The sequence below is a fragment of the Lepidochelys kempii genome, chromosome 9 (genome assembly GCF_965140285.1).
Source record: "Lepidochelys kempii isolate rLepKem1 chromosome 9, rLepKem1.hap1, whole genome shotgun sequence".
Taxonomy (NCBI): domain Eukaryota; kingdom Metazoa; phylum Chordata; order Testudines; family Cheloniidae; genus Lepidochelys; species Lepidochelys kempii.
In genome coordinates this window covers 54,694,171-54,713,440 of record NC_136388.1, presented here as the reverse complement: position 1 = coordinate 54,713,440, position 19,270 = coordinate 54,694,171, and the positions used below count along the sequence as shown (strand labels likewise).

At 47.1% G+C, this 19,270-nt stretch overlaps 2 protein-coding genes across 2 annotated transcripts in view; both read right to left on the bottom strand.

Moving 5' to 3' along the window:
• Nucleotides 1-19,270, bottom strand: part of UBXN7 (UBX domain protein 7) — a 156,396-nt gene that overhangs the window by 46,201 nt on the left and 90,925 nt on the right. The window lies entirely within an intron of this gene.
• On the bottom strand, nt 6-13,182 carry TM4SF19 (transmembrane 4 L six family member 19). Its single transcript, XM_073360408.1, has 5 exons — nt 12,919-13,182; nt 6,511-6,707; nt 4,128-4,205; nt 995-1,164; nt 6-195 (listed from the first exon to the last, which is right to left on the bottom strand). Exons 2-5 carry the CDS (start codon nt 6,685-6,687, stop codon nt 6-8), a joined length of 615 nt encoding a protein of 204 aa, XP_073216509.1. The 5' UTR covers nt 6,688-6,707; nt 12,919-13,182.

Genomic DNA, 19,270 nt, shown 5'->3' with positions numbered 1-19,270 from the left:
ATTACCTATTTGCCTTCACATAAGCCACAGAGGCATCCAAAGAAGCCATTGATGATCTGAAGAGAAGCCAGGACCATTTCGACCACGCTGATGACCAGCAGAACAGAGAAGAAGTAAATATTCCAGGCTACAACATTCGGGGGCTCAATGCAGACTGAATTCCAGAGAGATTGGTCATACAAATAATTCTGAGCCCTTAAAGAGAGACTCTGATGAGACAGTGATAGGACAAAGACATCTGAAGAGATGACATGCAGTTGATTGTGTAAAACGTGTGTGTGTGGAGGGGGGCATGTGTTCCCTTTTTGCTTCATTGTGATGGATAAAGGCAGCCTGCTACTTTTGTAATTTTAAAAATAACATGAATTTGATCAGACCTTCCTTGACTTTTCTGAAGGACCTCATAGGGGTCTCAGATATGTGTATTGTGAGCTATCAGGTCTGAATTATAAAACATCAACAAATACTTCCTTCCCCAAAAATATTCAGTAGCCATTAAAGTTAAATAGCAAAAGCATGGAATACTAAAGATGCCCTACACTGACATCCGCTCAGCTTGAGCACATGGCTCTTGTTAATGTAATAATTTCAGTTTCTCCAGGCACTGCAGAGCCATCCCAGCTAGACTGGACCTGATCTAATGGAAAAAACAAGCAGGTAAAAACCCCCACCCTTAAAATCACCTTTCAGACCTGTCTATGTATTATAAAGCCATAAGAGGAAATAAGCCCCCACTAGTTCCCCATTTTAAGGTCATCTTTAGTGGCCATTCATCCTGGACTGCTCCACTCCCTGTTTCCTGGCAAGCCAGCTTGCTGTAATGCTGGTTTAATGCTCCTCAGCAGGAGGAGAACTTCGTTCTCAATGTTACCAAGTCTGTTGAATGCTGAATCATTTAACGTTCTTCCTCAGATTGTTGGATTAAGGGAAGAGATGAAGCTTTGTGAATATTTTAGCCCTACTGCTGCCTGGACATCACACAAGCTCCTTCTACCTGGTGTGGAAGGCCTGGTTTTCCATGTTTATGAAAGGGTAATCCCACTGCGGGACTTCAGTCTGGTTGTATAGACAGAGGGGTCCGTTTGTCAAGCCCACACCCGAAAGGATAAAGCAAGCAGTAGATCCCAGCAACGCCAGCCCCGACAATACAATGGAAAGGAACATCTGTGGGTAAAAGACACAGAAACAAACTTGTAATTCCAGGGATCATGCTTCTCTCCTCAAATGTCAGGAGTCCCGCATGGCTGGGCCTACCCTTAGCAGAGACTGGAGCAACAAGAAACTGCCAAGGGCGTGAAATGAACTCTAATGGCCTCAGATGCTGCAATTACAACTGCCGGAAGAAGCTGGGAAACCCTTGCAGCTCCTGTATGACTTTAACCAAAGGAGTCACTGCAGATGAGAACTGTCTCGGCTCCTAGCCAGAGCTTCTTTACAACTGCAACATGAGTCCTGATCCCCCCCTGCCCTGCAACTTGCACCACCGGTTACAGCTACGTGCCGTGACTTCAAAACATGGACAGATCAGATCGGCCGCTTGCTGCGTGCTGGAAGAGAATACACAAGGCAGAAGACCCTGTGCACTTAACCCCCTCCCAACATGTTATTGGGCATATGTGCACAGGAAGTCACTCAGAAAGTAATCAAGTCAGTCCCATGGCATGATCCAACAAAAAGTGCTGGCAGGAGGCAAGGCTGCTGTTGTGGTTCTCCTCCTCCACTTCAACTTGCTCATCCACACTCAGCCGTGAGGCATTGAGGCTATTTGCAAAAGTGGACCTGATTTGCAGAAGTGCTGAGCATGCGTGACTCCAGCTGGAGGCCATGAGAGCTGCAGGCCCTCAGCACTGCTGAACATCAGGCCCAGGTGGTGCCCAAAGTCAGTGGCTCCTTTTGAAAGCGTGGCCTTAGTGTACAAGATTACTGTGATGGGAGCATATGCTGCTTTATACTCTTCCGGAAAGCTGCATTTGCATGAGAGACCCTGGGAAAGGGCTAGGGGAGATTACCCTTCCAGCTCCATTAGGGCAGGTACACTGGCTATTTCCCTGCCATTGTCAGGTATGTCCCTTTAAAAGGCCTAAGGATCAGAAACTCCCATCAGGATTGCAATGCCAAGAAAGGCAGGTTCCTTGCTTCTGCAGGCTAGAGGCAAACCGCAAGCTCCAGCATGGGATTTTTTTTTTTTTTTTTGTCCTGCCTAACAGAACAGCCGGTGGGGACAGAGCAGTGAGTGATAACTAGGATCCTGTTATCACACAAGGTCTTGTGACAATATCATTCAGATCTGCATTGAAGAAAGGGCTGTATCCTTTTTACCATTAGAGACCCAGCACCCTAAACCTGCGGGTAGGTGCGGAGATGCGGATAAAGGAGGATTTGCAAAATGGGGGCTTAGCTTACCGAGGGGAGTGCACGAGGGGAGGGCTAAAAAAACCATGGGACCAACCAGATGTGGTACCAATCTGGCCCCCATTACTGGAGTAGTTGAGCCCCCCAACAAGCTGTAATGTTTTTAGTCTCAACGCCCCTGTGAGGCAGGGGTGATCCCCAGTTCACAGAGGAAGAAATGAGGCCCAGAGGGATTTAGCGACTTACCCAAGCTCATACAAGGAGCAGGGCTGACAAGAGCAGGGCAAAGGGGACCCCCAAAAATGCCTGTACCTGATTGGAAACGGGAGGGGGTGACACCCCAGCAAACATGGTGTACAGGGCCCCAAATTTCCCTTGATGGGCCTAACAGAGAGTTAGGCTTGCCAACTTTCTACTCGCACAAAACCAAACACTCTTGCCCTGCCCCACCCCTCCTCCAATGCCCTGCCTCTTCCCCACCCCTTCTCTGAGGCCTTGCCCCCGCTCCCTCCATCCCCATTCCCTCTGTCACTCACTCTCCCCACCCTCACTCACTCACTCATTTTCACTGGGCTGGCTCAGGGGGTTGGGGTGCAGGAGGGGGTGAGGACTCTGGCTGGGCGTGCAGGCTCTGGGGTTGAGCCAGGGATGAGGATTTTGGGGTGCAGGAGGGGGCTCTGGGCTGTGGGGTGCAGCTGAGGGGTTCACAGTATGGGAGGGGGCTCCAGGCTGAGACAGGGGGTTGGTGTGTGGGAGAGGGTACAGTCTCTGAGCTGGAGGTGTAGGTTCCAGGGTGGGCCAGAAATGAGGGGTTCAGGGTGTGGGATGGGGCTCTGGGCTGGGGCAGGGGGCTCAAGTGTGTGAGGGGGAGGGCTCTGGCTGGTGGTGCGGGTTCTGATGTGGGGCCAGGGATGAGGGGTTTGGGGTGTAGGAGGGTGCTCTGGGCTGGGAACGAGGGGTTCAGAGGGTGGGAGGGGGAATCAGGGCTGGGGTAAGGGGTTGGGGAATGGGAGGGGGTCGGGGTGCAAGATCTGGGTGACATTTACCGCAAGCAGCTCCCGGAAGTAGCGTCATGTCCCCTCTCCAGCTCCTAGGCAAAGGTGCGACCAGGCGGCTCTGCATGCTGCCCCGTCCGCAGGCACCACCCCCGCAGATCCCATTGGCTGTGTTTCCCAGCCAGTGGGAGCTGCGGAGGTGGCAGTTGGGGAGGGTGCAACATGCGGCTCCCCCTGGGTGCCCCTATGCGTAAGAGCCAGAGGTGGAACATGATGCTGCTTCCAGCAGCCGTATGGAGCCATGGCAAGCAGGGAGCCCGCCTTAGCCCTGCTGCTCCGCTGACGGGACTTTTAACAGCCCAGTCAGTGGTGTTGACCAGAGACGCCAGGGTCCCTTTTCAACCAGGTGTTCCGGTCAAAAACCCTACAGGGAATCCAGGATGGAGCAAGCACCTGACCCGAGGTCTCCCGAGTTCCAGGCTAGTGCTTTAATCACTGGATCACCCTTCCTCTCTTTGCCACATAATTGCAGCTCGTTGGGCTGTCTCACTCCCTATCTAAACAGTGGCCTGTTTGGAACATAAGCTAAGGAATTTTTCTTTCTACTTGTCTGCAAAACGTATCGTTCCCTTCTGGGGCTACGCTAACACAGCACCATTAAATCTGGTGGCCCAGTGACAGAGAGGTGTGGCCTGTTAACTCCAGAACTGTGGGTCTGGAGTCTGGTTCTGCAGCTAAAATAAGAAAATTTTCCACAAGTCAAAGGAATCTCTGTCTTACATTCCGGCAAGTTCTGCAGTCGGAGGAACGGCCACAGCGCCACCCAACAGCCGTGATCTGAGTTGCAGCCAGAAGAACCTGAGAGAGCAGGAAATGATTCAGGATGAATGGGACGATCCAGTCTGCTGGCACCAAGAGCTGGCAGTTAGTTCTTTCCCTTATTCAGCATGGAGCAGTTATGAACTACCCTTCATCCCAGTCTTAAAGATCCCAAATCCTGCAACAAGACCTGTGGACGGATCCTCATGCCTATGCAGAGCACCACCGAAGTCATTCATGGAGGTTCTGGCTTGTGCTATGCTCCTTGTGTGATTAAGGCTAAAGTTAGAACCCTGGCAATAGGCTGTACCATGTCAATCTAATATCTGTCTGCAACATCTAGGTGGCTGCTTATGAGCGTGTGCTTTTCATTTAGAGAAAACATTTTGCTGCATATGGAAAGTTAGAAATGTCAGAAGGACCAGCATTTAGAATCTGTTATCCACCACCATCTCTTTATTGTGTGTTTGTACAGAGCCCTGCGACTAAGTCCTGGGCTGTAACTAGGGCTCGTAGGAGCTACAGTAATTAAAATAAACCATAACAAATCGGGGTATGCAAAATGGAAGATGAATTCCCAGTGAAATAGAACTGGGACTACAGACACCTGAGTTCTATTACCAGGGCTTCGACAAAGACAAAATCACTTACTGTCTATGTGCTTCAGTTATGAACATAACACATGCCTTTAAAGCGGCGATACGGGGTAGAATACTGGACTCACTGAAGTCTATGGGAATTTTGCCAAAGACGTCAATGAGGCCACAGGAACTGATTTTCCTCTAGCAGCAAAATGGTATTATTACTGTTTAAAACCAGCCAAGGAGCCATTGCAAACAATCGTGCAGGAGACTTTGCTAGTTATACTGACACTAGCATAACATACCAGTAGCCAGCGGGGAGCCGAGCTAGGCAAACAATAAGAAAAGTTAATTTAAAAGCATCCCAGAATTCATCAAATATGCTATTAGACTATTGTTGGCTACCCCACTCCATCCCAGTCCTTGCCAGGGCGCCTGATTGCACTGCCAAGGTGCAGAGCAAAGCGTTGCCATACTGGAGCAGCTTTCTTGGAAGATAACGATCATTTCACTCAGTGGCCTGATGTGTCACCGTGAACCTGGCGAGGCTCCAAAATGGCCTCCCTGGAGAGCAGCATGGAGAAGTTTGGATTAGCAAATACAGAAGTTACTAGCACCAAGCAGATGGGCAACATGACGACATGGCATGGGCGGTGGGTACCATAGCCTGGGGGAGGCTGTGCCTCCCCAAACAGCCAGGCATGGCCTCACCCATGCTCTGCCCCCAGGCTCCCTGCTTCTGCTCTGCAGCCCGGCTCCAGGGCTGGCGGGGGCCTGCGGTGGCACTGCCTGCCCTCCCTCCTGGCGCTCCAGGGCTAGGGGGGCTGTGGCCGGGTGGGTGGCTGTGGTGGTGGGGTTCTGGGCTCTGGCAGAGGGGGCGGAAGGGGTGGTGTCTGGGGGAGAAGGGACGGGGCTGAGAGCTAGCCTCCCGCAGCTGGCGGTTCATGTGTTGCCCATGCGACATGGAAGTGATTCTTGCTAATGGTCATTATACCAACTGAGGACATTATGGAGGAAAGGACTAATTCGTTTAATCTGTTAACTGTTCCAAGAAGTTTGTAAATATGTGATTTTCTATCTGGATTTTCTTTTCTGTTACCCTTAGGACTTGATCCAAAGCCTGTTAAAGCTGATGTGAGTCTTTCAGCTGACTTCAGGTCAGGGCCTATACAGTATATAGGTATGAGAAGTATGTTAGTGTCAGCCACCAGCATACAAAGCCCTATAGAATCATAGAATATCAGGGTTGGAAGGGACCTCAGGAGGTCATCTAGTCCAACCTCCTGCTCAAAGCAGGACCAATCCCCAATTTTTGCCCCAGATCCCAAATGGCCCCCTCAAGGATTGAACTCACAACCATGGGTTTAGCAGGCCAATGCTCAAACCACTGAGCTATCCCTCCCCTGAGGAAAAAGGGGACATAATGACATCCAGAAGCCTTTCATAAGGCTGTAAGGGGTCACCCTGATCATCAAGTCTGCCCTGCTGTCTAACACAGCCCATAGAATGTCAGCCAGGGGTTGTAGCATGGAGCCCAACTGTGCCCCAGCTTACCAACATCCCCACTTCTCAGATGGGGAAACTGAGGCACAGAGTGGGGAATGAGCTTGCCCAAAGTCACCCAGCAGGCCAGTGGTATCATGCCCTACCCACTGAACACATTGTGCCTTGGTCCTGTGACTCCCTTGGTGAATGTTCTGTCCAAGACAGTGCACACATGCTGGGGAAAAGGGAAAGGAAGGCAAAGAAGTCACACCACTTACAATTATGCCTCCTCCCCAGACTCCTGGCACTTGCATAGCCTGTTTGGTGATGTGGCCCTCCTTCAGATAGCTCCACATCCAGCTGGGAAAGAGGAGGAGCACGTTGGCAGCAATGGAAAGCACACCCAAGGCAATGAGGCATGGGCCCAGAATCCGAGTGCACTTCCCTACGCACATTGTCAGCAAGCCAGTGAGCCCTGCACAGAGGGGAGGGGAAAAAAGAATGATTGGATTTCACAGTCTCTGGGCCAGATCCTCAGCTGGTAGAAGGAAAAGTAGCACCATAGGCTAACGGCATTTTGGGTTGTATAAGTAGGGGCATTGCCAGCAGATCATTCCCCTCTATTCGACATTGGTGAGGCCTCATCTGGGGTACTGTGTCCAGTTTTGGGCCCCACACTACAAGAAGGATGTGGAAAAATTGGAAAGAGTCCAGCAAAGGGCAACAAAAATTATTAGGGGGCTGGAGCACAGGACTTATGAGGAGAGGCTGAGGGAACTGGGATTGTTTACTCTACAGAAGAGAAGAATGAGGGGGGGATTTGATAGCTGCTTTCAACTACGTGAAAGGGGGTTCCAAAGAGGATGGATCCAGACTGTTCTCAGTGGTACCAGATGACAGAACAAGGAGTAATGGTCTCAAGTTGCAGTGGGGAAGATTTAGGTTGGATGTTAGGAAAAACTTTTTCACTAGGAGGGTGGTAAAGCACTGGAATGGGTTATCTAGGGAGGTGGTGGAATCTCCATCCTTAGAGGTTTTCAAGGTCAGGCTTGACAAAGCCCTGGCTGGGATGATTTAGTTGGGGATTGGTCCTGCTTTGAGCAGGGGGTTGGACTAGATGACCTCCTGAGGTCCCTTCCAACCCTGATATTCTATGATTCACCACTGACTTCTTCAGAGCTTCGCTGAGGATAGGACTCCCCTTCTGGGTTTGTATGACATCTAAATGCCATTTCTGAGACTTACTTAGGTACTTAAGCCATGGGCACTTGCCTCTTTGCTTGCTGTTAAGGTCATGTCTGCCTTCTCACTAGGGCTGGATGTTTTCGCTCTAGCTGCATGTACCCAGGTAAGAGCATTGCCATAACCATGGTAAAGGATTGACAAGAAAGAGCTGTATATACCCAACGTATTTCCGCTTTGTTTCCACTCTCCATGCTGCTGGCTAGCACAAAAGAGAACAAGGGAGATGTTGGATGCTTTCGAAAACCTGGCCTCTTTATTTTGGTGAGCTCTCAAAATCCAATCCAATGGTGAGTTCTGACAGGGGCAATGGAAGCTCCCTAAAAGTGTGTGTGGGGGGGACTGGTGCCTGAAATGAGGCCCCACCCTTGCGCTGTCCCTTCCCCCAAGGCCCTGCCCTCGCACTGCCTCTTCCTCCAGGGCCCTGCCCCCTGCCACCTCTTCCCTCAAAGCCCCACCCCTGCACCGCCTCTTCCCCCAAGACCCCGCCCCCTGCTTCCTCCTCTCCGCTCCCTCCCTCCTGGCCAGTACAAAGTGGGAGGGCATAGCCCTCGTACTTTAAAAAGTCATGGGGCCATGGCCCCCTGGTCCCCCAGTTCTGGTGCCCCTGAGTTCTGAGCACTTGAAAAATCTGGAGCCTAGTGTATAGCTTCCATCTGAAAAAATTCTCTGACAAGGATAGGAATAGCCCTTTTTCTGCACATCATGATAAAAATTAACTGCCAAGAGATTTTAGCTGTTTGAGTGTGCCCTTTTCTGAAATCTATCTATCAGCTATGACCTGGCATACCAAATATAGTAGATAAAATATTTGGTCAATAAAGCAAAACCTCTTCATCTCTCATGACACAAAGATACCATGGATAAAGAGACGTAATCCATAACTAATCTAAAAATCCCAGCCCTAGGATGAGAGGGGTGACCTTCTGGTGCAATACTGAGATGTCTCATTTAGACAGCTTTTTAAAGGATATGAAGAAAAGCAAACATCTGCCCAAGAACAGCAATTAGTCAACACTACCAGATTGCTACTAATCAACACCTAGCTCTTCCCTCACACTTTGCAGCCAGAGTGCTCAGTGCACTTCACAAAGGAGGTGAGCACCATCATCATTCCATTTCACAGAGAAGGAAATAGAGGCACAGAAAGGTGCAGTGATTGCCAAAGGCCATTCAAATTTGGGAATAATACCTAGATCACCAGGATCTCAGTCCCTGTTCTAGTCTCTGGGTTTAAGCAGCTTCTGCTGTTACAGCAAGCTAAGAAAGGAGCCCGGCAAGGCCAGATTCTACTGGTCAGCACTGGAAATAGTTGGAGGCTTTCTTTCAAGTGGGGGCTAAGACTGAAAGATATTGATCTGCACCAAAGTTGGCTCCTGGGTAGATTCTTGGATTTCCAAACCAATTAAGTGGTACATTTTGCCATCCATAAAGACAGCTGAACAAATCTTTGTATCTATCAGTGGCTATTGCACAGATCTTCTATAGTCAATATATTGCAATGGGATTGCAACTTTAGTAATGTCCCAGATCAGAGAGACTGTTTCTTGACAAAAACCCCACATAGTTTATGACAAAGCAAGAACATATTTAAATAATCCCCTCTTGAAACTCACATCCCAGGCAGAGAAAGGTAAGTATCTCTAATAAAATCAACAAGCTTTGCTGGAGTGAGAAACGCCTTAAATAGGAACTTAAAATGTTATCTCCACAGTCTTGTGGTCAAAATTTTGTTTGTCTCCCCAAATGTCTTACAGTTTGAGAACAACAGATAAGACAGGGCCAGAAAAGGAACTCTGTTTATATTAAAATCTCCAGGGTAGGGACTGTCTCGTACCATGTGTTTGTAAAGTGCCTCGCATGCTGGGGCTCTAATCTCGGTTGGGGACGTAGTCACTACCCTGGGGTTTTTTTGCCTTCCTCTGCAGCATGGGGGACAGGTCACTTGCAGGTTTAAACTAGTGCAAATGGTGAATTCTCTGTAAGTGGAAGTCTTTAAACCATTATGTGAGGTCTTCAGCAACTCAGCTAGAGGTTAGGGGTCCATTACAGGAGTGGGTGGGTGAGGTTCTTGGCCTGCGATGTGCAGGAGGTCAGACTAGATGATCATGATGGTCCCTTCTGGTCTTAAAGTCTATGATATAATAAATCCTAGAGGGATTTATTATCCCTGTGTTGGTCCAACCAACAGATCTTCTCCAGAGCAGTTTCTACCAATTTATCAATCTCTTTACACTTGCCCCACTCCCCTGCCCTTGCTTATAATGATTAGGGTCTCCTGGCAAAGACCAGAAACTAAACTATGCAACTTTGCAAACAACCCACACAGCTCAAACAGTGAATTCTGATTGAATACTCAAAGGAACTTGTTATGAGACTGGTTATAGCAACCCATAGGTGTTTGTACAAAAACAGTTTCAAATAAGAAAAAAGTCATGATCTGTTCATGGTCAATATGAAAAGAGAAGGGGAAAATCTAACCAAGCTGTTTGCTCTGAATACTTTGACCAGCTCCACTTAATAACACTTTGCCTTGTCTCTTCAAAATTTTACTTGGAATTTATTTACAAAGTAGCAGTGAACATCATTTGATAACATTCGGACTATTTTAATCTCATTTACACTAGTATGAATCCAGTAATGCTACTGAAGTCAACTGAGTTACCATGGATTTACATTGGTGTGGCAGATTAGAACATGATTCAGTGACTTTACTGTGAGTTTTGAAGCTCACTGACCAGATTTAGTCTAAGGGACAACTTTTCACACCAGCATATACAGTTTAAACTGGAGATTTTGGCAAAGTGGTGGGGTTTCCAGTTTAAATCTCTTTCTATCCCGTGCACAGGATATTTAGTGTTTATGTTTCAGATACAACATTTTACACAAATTCCTCTCCTAGCCACATCTTCCTAAAGTCCTCAGGCCAAATTCCACTCAGTTACACCAGAATACATTTGGAATAATTATTCATTTCAAGAGAGTTACCCCTGTTTAAACTCATGGGTGGGGAAATCATAGGCTGGCGGAAGCTGTGCCTCCCCAAACAGCCAGGCATGGCCCTGCCCATGCTCTGCCTTCAGGCCCCTCTTCTCCTGCTTCCCACTCTGCATGGCTCCATCCATGTGCAGTGGCCCTGGTTCGGTGTGGGGCTGCACCGCCCGGCCTCTCGGTGCTCTGGGGCTGCACTGCCCATCCGCCCTGCACTCTGGGCCTGGGGGCGCTAGCCGGGAGGGATGGGGGGCTGGTGGCTATGGTGGGTTGGGCTCTGATGTGGGGAAGGCGCGGAAAGGGCAGGGCCTCAGGTGGAAGGGGCAGGGTTGGGGGCTAGCCAACCCCAGCTGGCATTTCATGCACCGTCCGTGTTTAAATTGATAAAACCAAGACCAAAACTTGGCCCTACATCAGAAGAAAATTAGAGTTCCTGTCTATCGGCAATAGTTGTGAGGATAGATCAGTTTCTCAAATAACCTTTTCCCGATCATTTAGCATCTCCTTTGTGAATGGCTTGATTAGTAAACAGTTTGGCACCATTTAGTAAGAGTAGCGTAGTGTTCTTTTGAAATTGGGTAATATCAATCTAGATTCACTTTACTTTGTATAACAAGGAACTTCAAATTATAAAGGGTCAGTGCAAAACTCCATTTTGGGTGGTATTGTAGTCAGATAAAGTTAACTTCTGGGCATTTACTGGTGCAAATAAAGTGGCAACATACTTACAACATGCAGTGATTTTTAACTATGGCTAGTAGTTTTGCAGACAACAGCAGCAGCAAATGAAATTCAGTCTTGCCGGGCCATTCAGTTAACTCACATGAGCATATGCCCATTTGGGTTAAACAGATTTCCAGTGTTTTTTATAGTATCATGCCTGAACAGTGCAGTTACTATTTAACTCATTTATTTGATGCATCTGGATTCTATGGCATTTATTGTGCAATCACAGTAAGGCAATCATTTAAAAAATATTTTGCTTCAAAAAAATAGACCGACTGGAACTGTTGAAGTGAAATTTCAGAAGTGAAAGTCGAAATAATTACGCAACAACCCCTTATAGACCTCTGATGTCCTGAAAAACCTTGGCATCAGGGGCAGAACACATCAATTTTGCAAGAGCTGAAGTAGGTAGAACAATTCATCCTGCCAGAGCTGAACCAGAAGGAGGCGGACATGGAACCCATCAAGCTGCCACTCACTGAGAATTCTCTTAGCCCAGCTATTTCACGTTCTAAGGAAGCTTGATATCTGAAACCACTGCAGTGCAGAAGCCAGCCAACCAGTGCAACTGACTAGTGACAAGCTAATCAGGTGCCAGGAAGACCCTAGAGTAACCATATAACCCTAGAGTAACAACATTACAAGATGTGTGCACTATTGCTTGGGATACTCTGCTCTCAACCCTTTGCTAATGTAAATTCACTGACACTGATGGACTTGGAGAGGGTGCTAGACTGACAGTTGGGAAGTCCAGTGTGATTCTTGCCTCTGACACTGAGCTGCTGTACCCTCTTCAGGGATTCATGTCCCCTTAGAATCATAGAATATCAGGGTTGGAAGGGACCTCAGGAGGTCATCTAGTCCAACCCCCTGCTCAAAGCAGGACCAATCCCCAATTTTTGCCCCAGATCCCTAAATGGCCCTCTCAAGGATGGAACTCACAACCCTGGGTTTAGCCGGCCAAAGCTCAAACCACTGAGCTATCCCTCCCCACCCTTGTGTGCCTCTGTTTCCCCTACCACCTGTTGCCTTGTCTATTTCGATTATAAGCTCTTTGGGGCAGGCACTATGTGTTTGTACAGCACCTAGCACAATGGGGTCCAGATCTCTGTTGGACTCTCTAGGCACTACCACAGTACATTGCTTAGCCTTCCAAAGAAGCTGCTCTTCAGGGCCAGGTGTGATGTGGGCACCACCTGCTAGGAATTGGACTGAGTCCACAAGCTGATTCCACACTGGCAGTCGCACATGATGGAAGACAATGACCACCAGAACCTCCCTGTTTCTTGTACCAAGTGACATCCCTCGGGATGCTTTGGAAATGGTATCAATCTCTTTCCCAGAAGATGTTTAACTGCTTTGATTGACCTTTCCCCTCAAGCTGCAAACAGGTTCTGTGTCAGCTGATCTCATACACAACAGGCTACTGCTGGGTCACTAGAGGAGATGAAATCCAGAAGGGAGAAAGATTTTACACCAACAATCACAAATCAACAAGCACAGATGCCCAAGGCTTGGCAACAGAGGTTGAATCAGTCCCAGATTGGGAACCCCAGAGAAACTCTCCAATCCCTCTAACCTTCCATTGATGTTAGACCTAGGTGCTACGGTAATACAAATAAATCATCATCATCACTCAGAGCAGATGCATTCGGTCCCTAAATCATCCTTCTCAAGTAGCCCACAGTCACATCAAATCCCAGTGAATGCTTTCCTTCTCCACTTACCTGAGAGAAATGAAGTGATGTGATGCAAAAGCAATGAGTTGTCTCCCAGTACAATGGCAGTCTCACCTCTGTCTCCCCCAATGGACAATATCTAGGTTACTGGAGAGGGTCTAATGAGGCTTGTTATCGTCCCAAGAAAAGGCGAAGATCCCTGAAGAGTCATGGATATTGGATATTTATAAGTGTTTTGACTGTATCAGGCTGTCTCCAGTTTTTCCCATAGATGGTCTGAAGTTCTATTCATCCGTCACCCACACACCAGTCATATGCCTCATCTCCTCCACATGACTGACAGCTCTGAAGTGGTGATGACACATTCTCAAAAAACCACCTTGCACTCATGGAAGGAAATGAGAATTGTTACTAAACAAGAAAGCTGGTTCCTGGAGGAAGGGTGGGGCAGAGCGTGTGCATATTTGCATGGAATGATGTGGGCATCCAAGAGCCAGGCAGAGTGGCTGAAGCTGATTGTCTATGCAAGGAGCTTCCCTCTGTGCCCCTGGCATGTGAATTAATCAAGCAAACGTGAATGGCTTGGACACCCAAGGCCCTGATCCTGCAAACACTTGCAATGAGACCCTGCTGAGGCCATCTGTGGGGACTGGATCTGGGACTGCTGGAGCTAAAGGCATGACTCTCTTACTGCTGGAGCGAAAGAAGCAGCGGCATTACATCAGAGACAGTAGCAGACCTGACGACTATGCTGTGCTCCAGACTCTGGAAGCGGACAGATAGCCACGCTATCAGAACGGGTTATGCACTTAGGCAGGTGTGTAACCCTACTCACATGTAGTGCCACTGAAATAAATTGAAGCACTCAGATGCATACTTATATGCATGATAGGGTCTGATCTTGCTAACACTTAAGGAAGCACAGAAAGATTGTTCTACAGAGACAACGGATACACACACTTCCGTCAACACATCATCAAATGCAAAAATGGTGTGCAAGAGGTTCATTGCATTTAAGAATGTCCCAAGTTACTGTAATGACAAAATGTCAAGATAAGAATATTAAACTTTACAAGTATCAACTCAACATTTATCAGGTACTTGTCACTAAAGAAAAATGCATTCATCAAGTTATGTTTATTCCAGTAATGCCTGGTGATCTACTGAGAGCAGGGCCCCACTGTGCTATGTGCTATATGTACACACATGAAGAGACAGGCTCTGCCCCGAAGAGCTTACACTACAAATAGCCTACACATCCAAAGGGCAGGAGAAAGGGATATAACATCCAAAATTCTTGGGAAAGCTCTATGGACATCTTAAGGAGAAATCTATTCCTCATAAGATAATGACAATTTTTTTAAACAGAGCTGTTTCAAGTCAGTATTTCACGACATGGAAAAAACTTTCCGTCATACTTGGTAGCAAGATTCCACATATGAGTTAATAAATTATTATTAGATGTTAGAAGCATGTTACAGAAATTAATGGCATGTATTGTAGCAGGTTATCAGCACATCAGCAGAGACTGTTAGAAGTATGTCTAGAAGTCTCTCTACTGTCTAGATCCATCCCCTTTGGAACCCCCTTTCAGGTAGTTAAAAGCAGTTATCAAATCCCCCCTCATTCTTCTCTTCTGCAGACTAAACAATCCCAGTTCACTCAGCCTCTCCTCATAAGTCATGTGTTCCAGTACCCTAATCATTTTTGTTGCCCTCCGCTGGACTCTTTCCAATTTTTCCACATCCTTCTTGTAGTGTGGGGCCCAGAATTGGACACAGTACTCCAGTTGAGGCCTCACCAACGTCGAATAGAGGGTAACGATTATGTCCCTCAATCTGCTGGCAATGCCCCTACTTATACAGCCCAAAATGCTGTTAGCCTTCTTGGCAACAAGGGCACACTGTTGACTCATATCCAGCTTCTCGTCCCTAGGTCCTTTTCTGCAGAACTGCTGCCTAGCCATTCGGTCCCTAGTCTGTAGTTGTGCATGGGATTCTTTCATCCTAAGTGCAGAACTCTGCACTTGTCCTTGTTGAACCTCATCAGATTTCTTTTGGGCCAATCCTCCAATTTGTCTAGGTCCCTCTGGACCCTATCCCTACCCTCCATCATTTCTATCTCTCCCCCCAGCTTAGTGTCACCTGCGAACTTGCTGAGGGTACAATTAATCTCTTCATCCAGATAATTTTAAATGTACTGTTTGTTAAATGTACTATTTGTAAATGTAATGTTAATGGAGACCAGACTTTTAAATCTATTGAGACACATCTTGGGTGTTTTAGGATTTTTTTTCTTGGATTGACAAGTAAATACCTTAATAGGAGAGACTTCTGGTATTCAAATGCTGCATTTGCATGTCTCAAACTAAATCTGCAGCCTGGAATGCCTGATGAGCGACATCTATTAAAGGACACCACAATTCAGAAGTAGAGATAGTGAACACTAAAAACACGCTGGAAAATACACATTTGTTGAAATTCTGCAGATTTGCATTCCAATATGTATACTCACACTTTAAATATTTGTCACGCTATCCTCAGTTATGATAGCTCATCACTGCAACTTTAGTTTCCTGACTACTATCCCAAATTATGTATAGGCCCTTCCTTCCATCAGTGTTTCCCCAACCCCTCCCCATTACCAACCCCAAGCATTTAAAGAGCATGACATTTTAAAATAAGTTTTGGATTCTTTTTGTTTGCATTCTGGTTTTTGAGCTATTGGGATTCACATTTTCCATTTTTCCTCCACAACCATGAGGACTAGAAACTTTGTTTTTCAATGAAAGCTGGGATCTTCATGTGACTCCAGGCACTGGGGCTTTGAGGAAAACATCCAGTATTGGGAGACCGGGCAACCCTGATGCTACTTAAAAAAATTTAAAAAAACCCAAACCCCCAAAACCAACCCTTTTGAAACTAGAAAAAATCTAAAATGAAACCAATAAGTAGTGTCTGTTTATGCCGCTTTGGTTTGGTTTTTTGCTGTAAATAGATATTCATGATTTTAAAAGTTCCTTTGCATGAATTTGTGATGCATTCAAATGCTGATCAGTATTACTTTCCTGCATGTTCACTCATTGAATGTAACAACTATCTGATGGATTTTAGTTGAAATCTTTAAAACATAACTATTCTTTAAAAAAAAAAAGGGAGATGTACACTTTGGCGTAAATTAGATGAAAGGAATACAACCCCTTTATTACACTGTACTTTACATTTAAAAATATAGATGCTTATCTCACATCCTGGTGATTAAATGGAAAATATTGTGGTAATTTTAAATTAGGGACCCAACGGCTCTAGGTTTCCTACCTCTATGTTTAATTGTATTAAGGAGGATAGGTCATAGAATATCAGGGTTGGAAGGGACCTCATCTAGTCCAACCCCTTGCTTAAAGCAGGACCAATCCCCAATTTTTGCCCCAGATCCCTAAATGGCCCCCTCAAGGATGGAACTCATAGCCCTTGGTTTAGCAGTCCAATGCTCAAACCACTGAGCTATCCCTCCCCGGATAAAAATGGACTAGTGACAAACTAGATTTCCTAGCCAACTTTCAATTGGCCACTGTTGATAAGGGAGTACGCTGAACAGTCTACATGGTAATCATTGTACTAACAGTTTATGAACCAATATTAGACTGTTAGCTAAGGAAACATTACTCACCCTGCGCCGTAACTGTAGTTCTGCGAGATGTGTCCCTATTTGTGCTCCACATCAGGGCCATGTGCACCTCTCAAGCCCTTGATTGGAGATTTCTAGCTAGAAGTGCCCATTCAGCCCGCGCATGTTCCCTATGCCTCCTGGTGGCAGACACCGAGGATATATAGGCATAGGCGCCGACTTCCCCGCTTTCACATGGGTGCTTGACCCCCCCTCTGCCCCTGGCCCCACCTCCACTCCATCTCTTCCATGAGGCCCCACCCCTGCCCTGCCTCTTCCCCCCACCCTGGAGCGTACTAATGCTGCCAAACAGCTGTTTGGCAGTGGCCAGGCAGGACATGCTGGGAGGTAGGTGGAGGACCTTGGCTGCCAGTGGTGCAGAGCACCCACTAATTTTTCCCTGTAGGTGCTCCAGCCCCGGAGCACCCACAGAGTCGGCGCCTATCTATATAGGGGTACTCTGGCAACCTGTCCTCAGTTCCTCCTCTACTCAGTCATCCCCTAAGAAACAACCGAAGTGGAGGGGAAGGAGAGAGGGGAATGGAGCACTCCTAGGGATACACATCTCAAAGAACTCCAGTTACTGCTCAGGGTGAGTAACATTTCCTTCTTCTTTGAGTTGTGTCCCTATGTGTGCCCCACTTCAGAGCAGTATCCAATGAAGGGGCAGAAGCTTCAGAACAGAATCCAGAACTGAAGACTGCACTGCAGAGCCAAGTGCTGCATCAGATCTGAGGCCATGGAGCAGGGTGGAACACTTCGAAAACACATAGATTGGAGACTAGCTATCTACATAGCTCAGGTACTGGGACATTCTTCAAAAATGCAGTAGTTATTGCTTGTGATATGGTTGAATGCACTCTCAGACCTGGGGGTTCTGAGGACCTGCAACGTCATACCAGGTGTAGATACTACAAATTATCCATTTTGAAAGTCTTTGTGCAGAAATGGAAGCCCTCTTAGATCTGTCTGTGAAGGCTATGAAGAGTATAGGCAATCTCCTAAACTGCTTAGTCCTATCAAGGTAGAAGGCCAAGGGCCTTCTAAAGTCCAGAGTCTGGAAAGAAGATTCCCAAATTGTGAGGTTTTGGAAAAAATTCTGGTAGATGGATAGATTGCTTATGATGAAAATCCGATGTAACCTTGGTTAGGAACCTAGGATGTGGATGTAAAGAGACCTTATCACAAAAGAACATGGTAAAGGAGGAATCTCTCATAAAGGCTCCAATCTCCCTGACCCTATGGGCTGACACAATGGCGACTAGGAAGGCTGTCTTCACAGATACATGAAGTAGGGAACAGGTTCAAATGGAGGTCTTGTGAGGTGGTGGAAAATCAGGTTGAGGTCCCAAGATGGGGTGGGATGTCTAGTGTGGGGGTAAGAGATTACCCAGACCCTTAATAACTCTGGAAGACACCAAGTGAGCAAAAATGGAGAATCCTTTGACTGGGGGATGAAAGGCTGTACCTTGACATAACTGATGGATAACCCGGATGTCTTCAGATCCAGCAACGAATCTAAGATGAGGGAAAGGGAAACTAATTCAGGCCTGAGGTAGTGACGACTTTATCAACAGATGAATCTCTTCCATTTCTGCAGGTAAGTAGTGCGGGTTGACATTTTTCTACTGTTTAATAACACCAGCTGCACTTCTATTAGAGCAGGAAACCTTTAATCCTGAGAACCATCCAGGAGTCAGACTCTGAGGTGTAGAACTGCCAGGTTGGGGGGAAGTGTGTGACCTGGATCCTGAGGCACGAGATGAGGGATGGTTGGGAGCTTGACTGGCAGTTGGCCACAGCTGAAGCAGGTAAGGGTACAAAGCTTGCCTCGGCCAGGTAGGTACTATGAGGATAACTTACCTGGCCAGATCTTGTTCATCATCCTTAGAATTGGGGGTGTTGGGGGAAAGGCATAGAACAGACTCCTCTTCGACAGTAGAAGGAAGGCATCCCCTAGGGAGCGGTGACCCAGACCCCCCGAACAGAAGAGAGGGCACTTCCTTTTCTTGGAGGTGGCAAAAAGATTGATCTCTGGCCATCCCCATCTCTGGAATATCTCTCAGGGGACCTGAGCATCCAGGTCCCATTCATAGTCGTGGCAGAAGTGCCTGCTGAGGGCATTGGCTGTGGTGTTCCGGAAGCCTGGAAGATAGGCTGCTGAAATCTGGATGTGGTTGGTTATGCACCAGTTCCAAAGCTTTCATAGCTTCAGCTCTCAAGGAGGGGGATCTTACTCCTCCTCCTTGTTGATATAAAATATGCAGGACATTTTGTTCATCAAGACTGATTATTTTGTACCTGATGAAGGACAGGGCTTTCCTGACTCCCCTGAGCTCCAACAAGTTGATGTGGAGACTGGTTTTGTGGACCCTCTATTTGCCCTAAACCATGAGTGTGCCAAGTTGGGCTTCCCATCCTAACAGGGATGCACCAATTGTTAGAGTTGCTGATGGGGTTGGGTAGCAGAAAGAAATGCCCGCACAAACATGGAATTGCTCCTTCCAGCAGTTTAGGGAGTTCTTTATATGCAAGGGGACCACCACCTGCCTGTCCAAGGCATCTCTGGTCAGAGAACAGCAGTTCTCAACTAACCTTAGAAGCAGCAGAAGCTCAGCCATGCATGACTGGTTACAAAGATTCATACTGCCATATGACCAAGGAGTTGGAGACAATTCCTTCTAGATGTCCGATGGCTTCCCTGAATCATCCCTATCAGTCTTAACAGAGTCAT

What these genes read in the sequence shown, in the direction of transcription:
- TM4SF19 (XM_073360408.1), bottom strand. Translation starts at nt 6,687, where the DNA reads ATGTGCGTAGGGAAGTGCACTCGGATTCTGGGCCCATGCCTCATTGCC. An exon ending in ACTGCAGAACTTGCCGGAAT is followed by an intron (nt 1,165 to 4,127) that starts GTAAGACAGAGA and finishes TTTTACCCACAG; the next exon opens with ATGTTCCTTTCCATTGTATT. An exon ending in AACCAGGCCTTCCACACCAG is followed by an intron (nt 196 to 994) that starts GTAGAAGGAGCT and finishes TCTCTCTTTAAG; the next exon opens with GGCTCAGAATTATTTGTATG.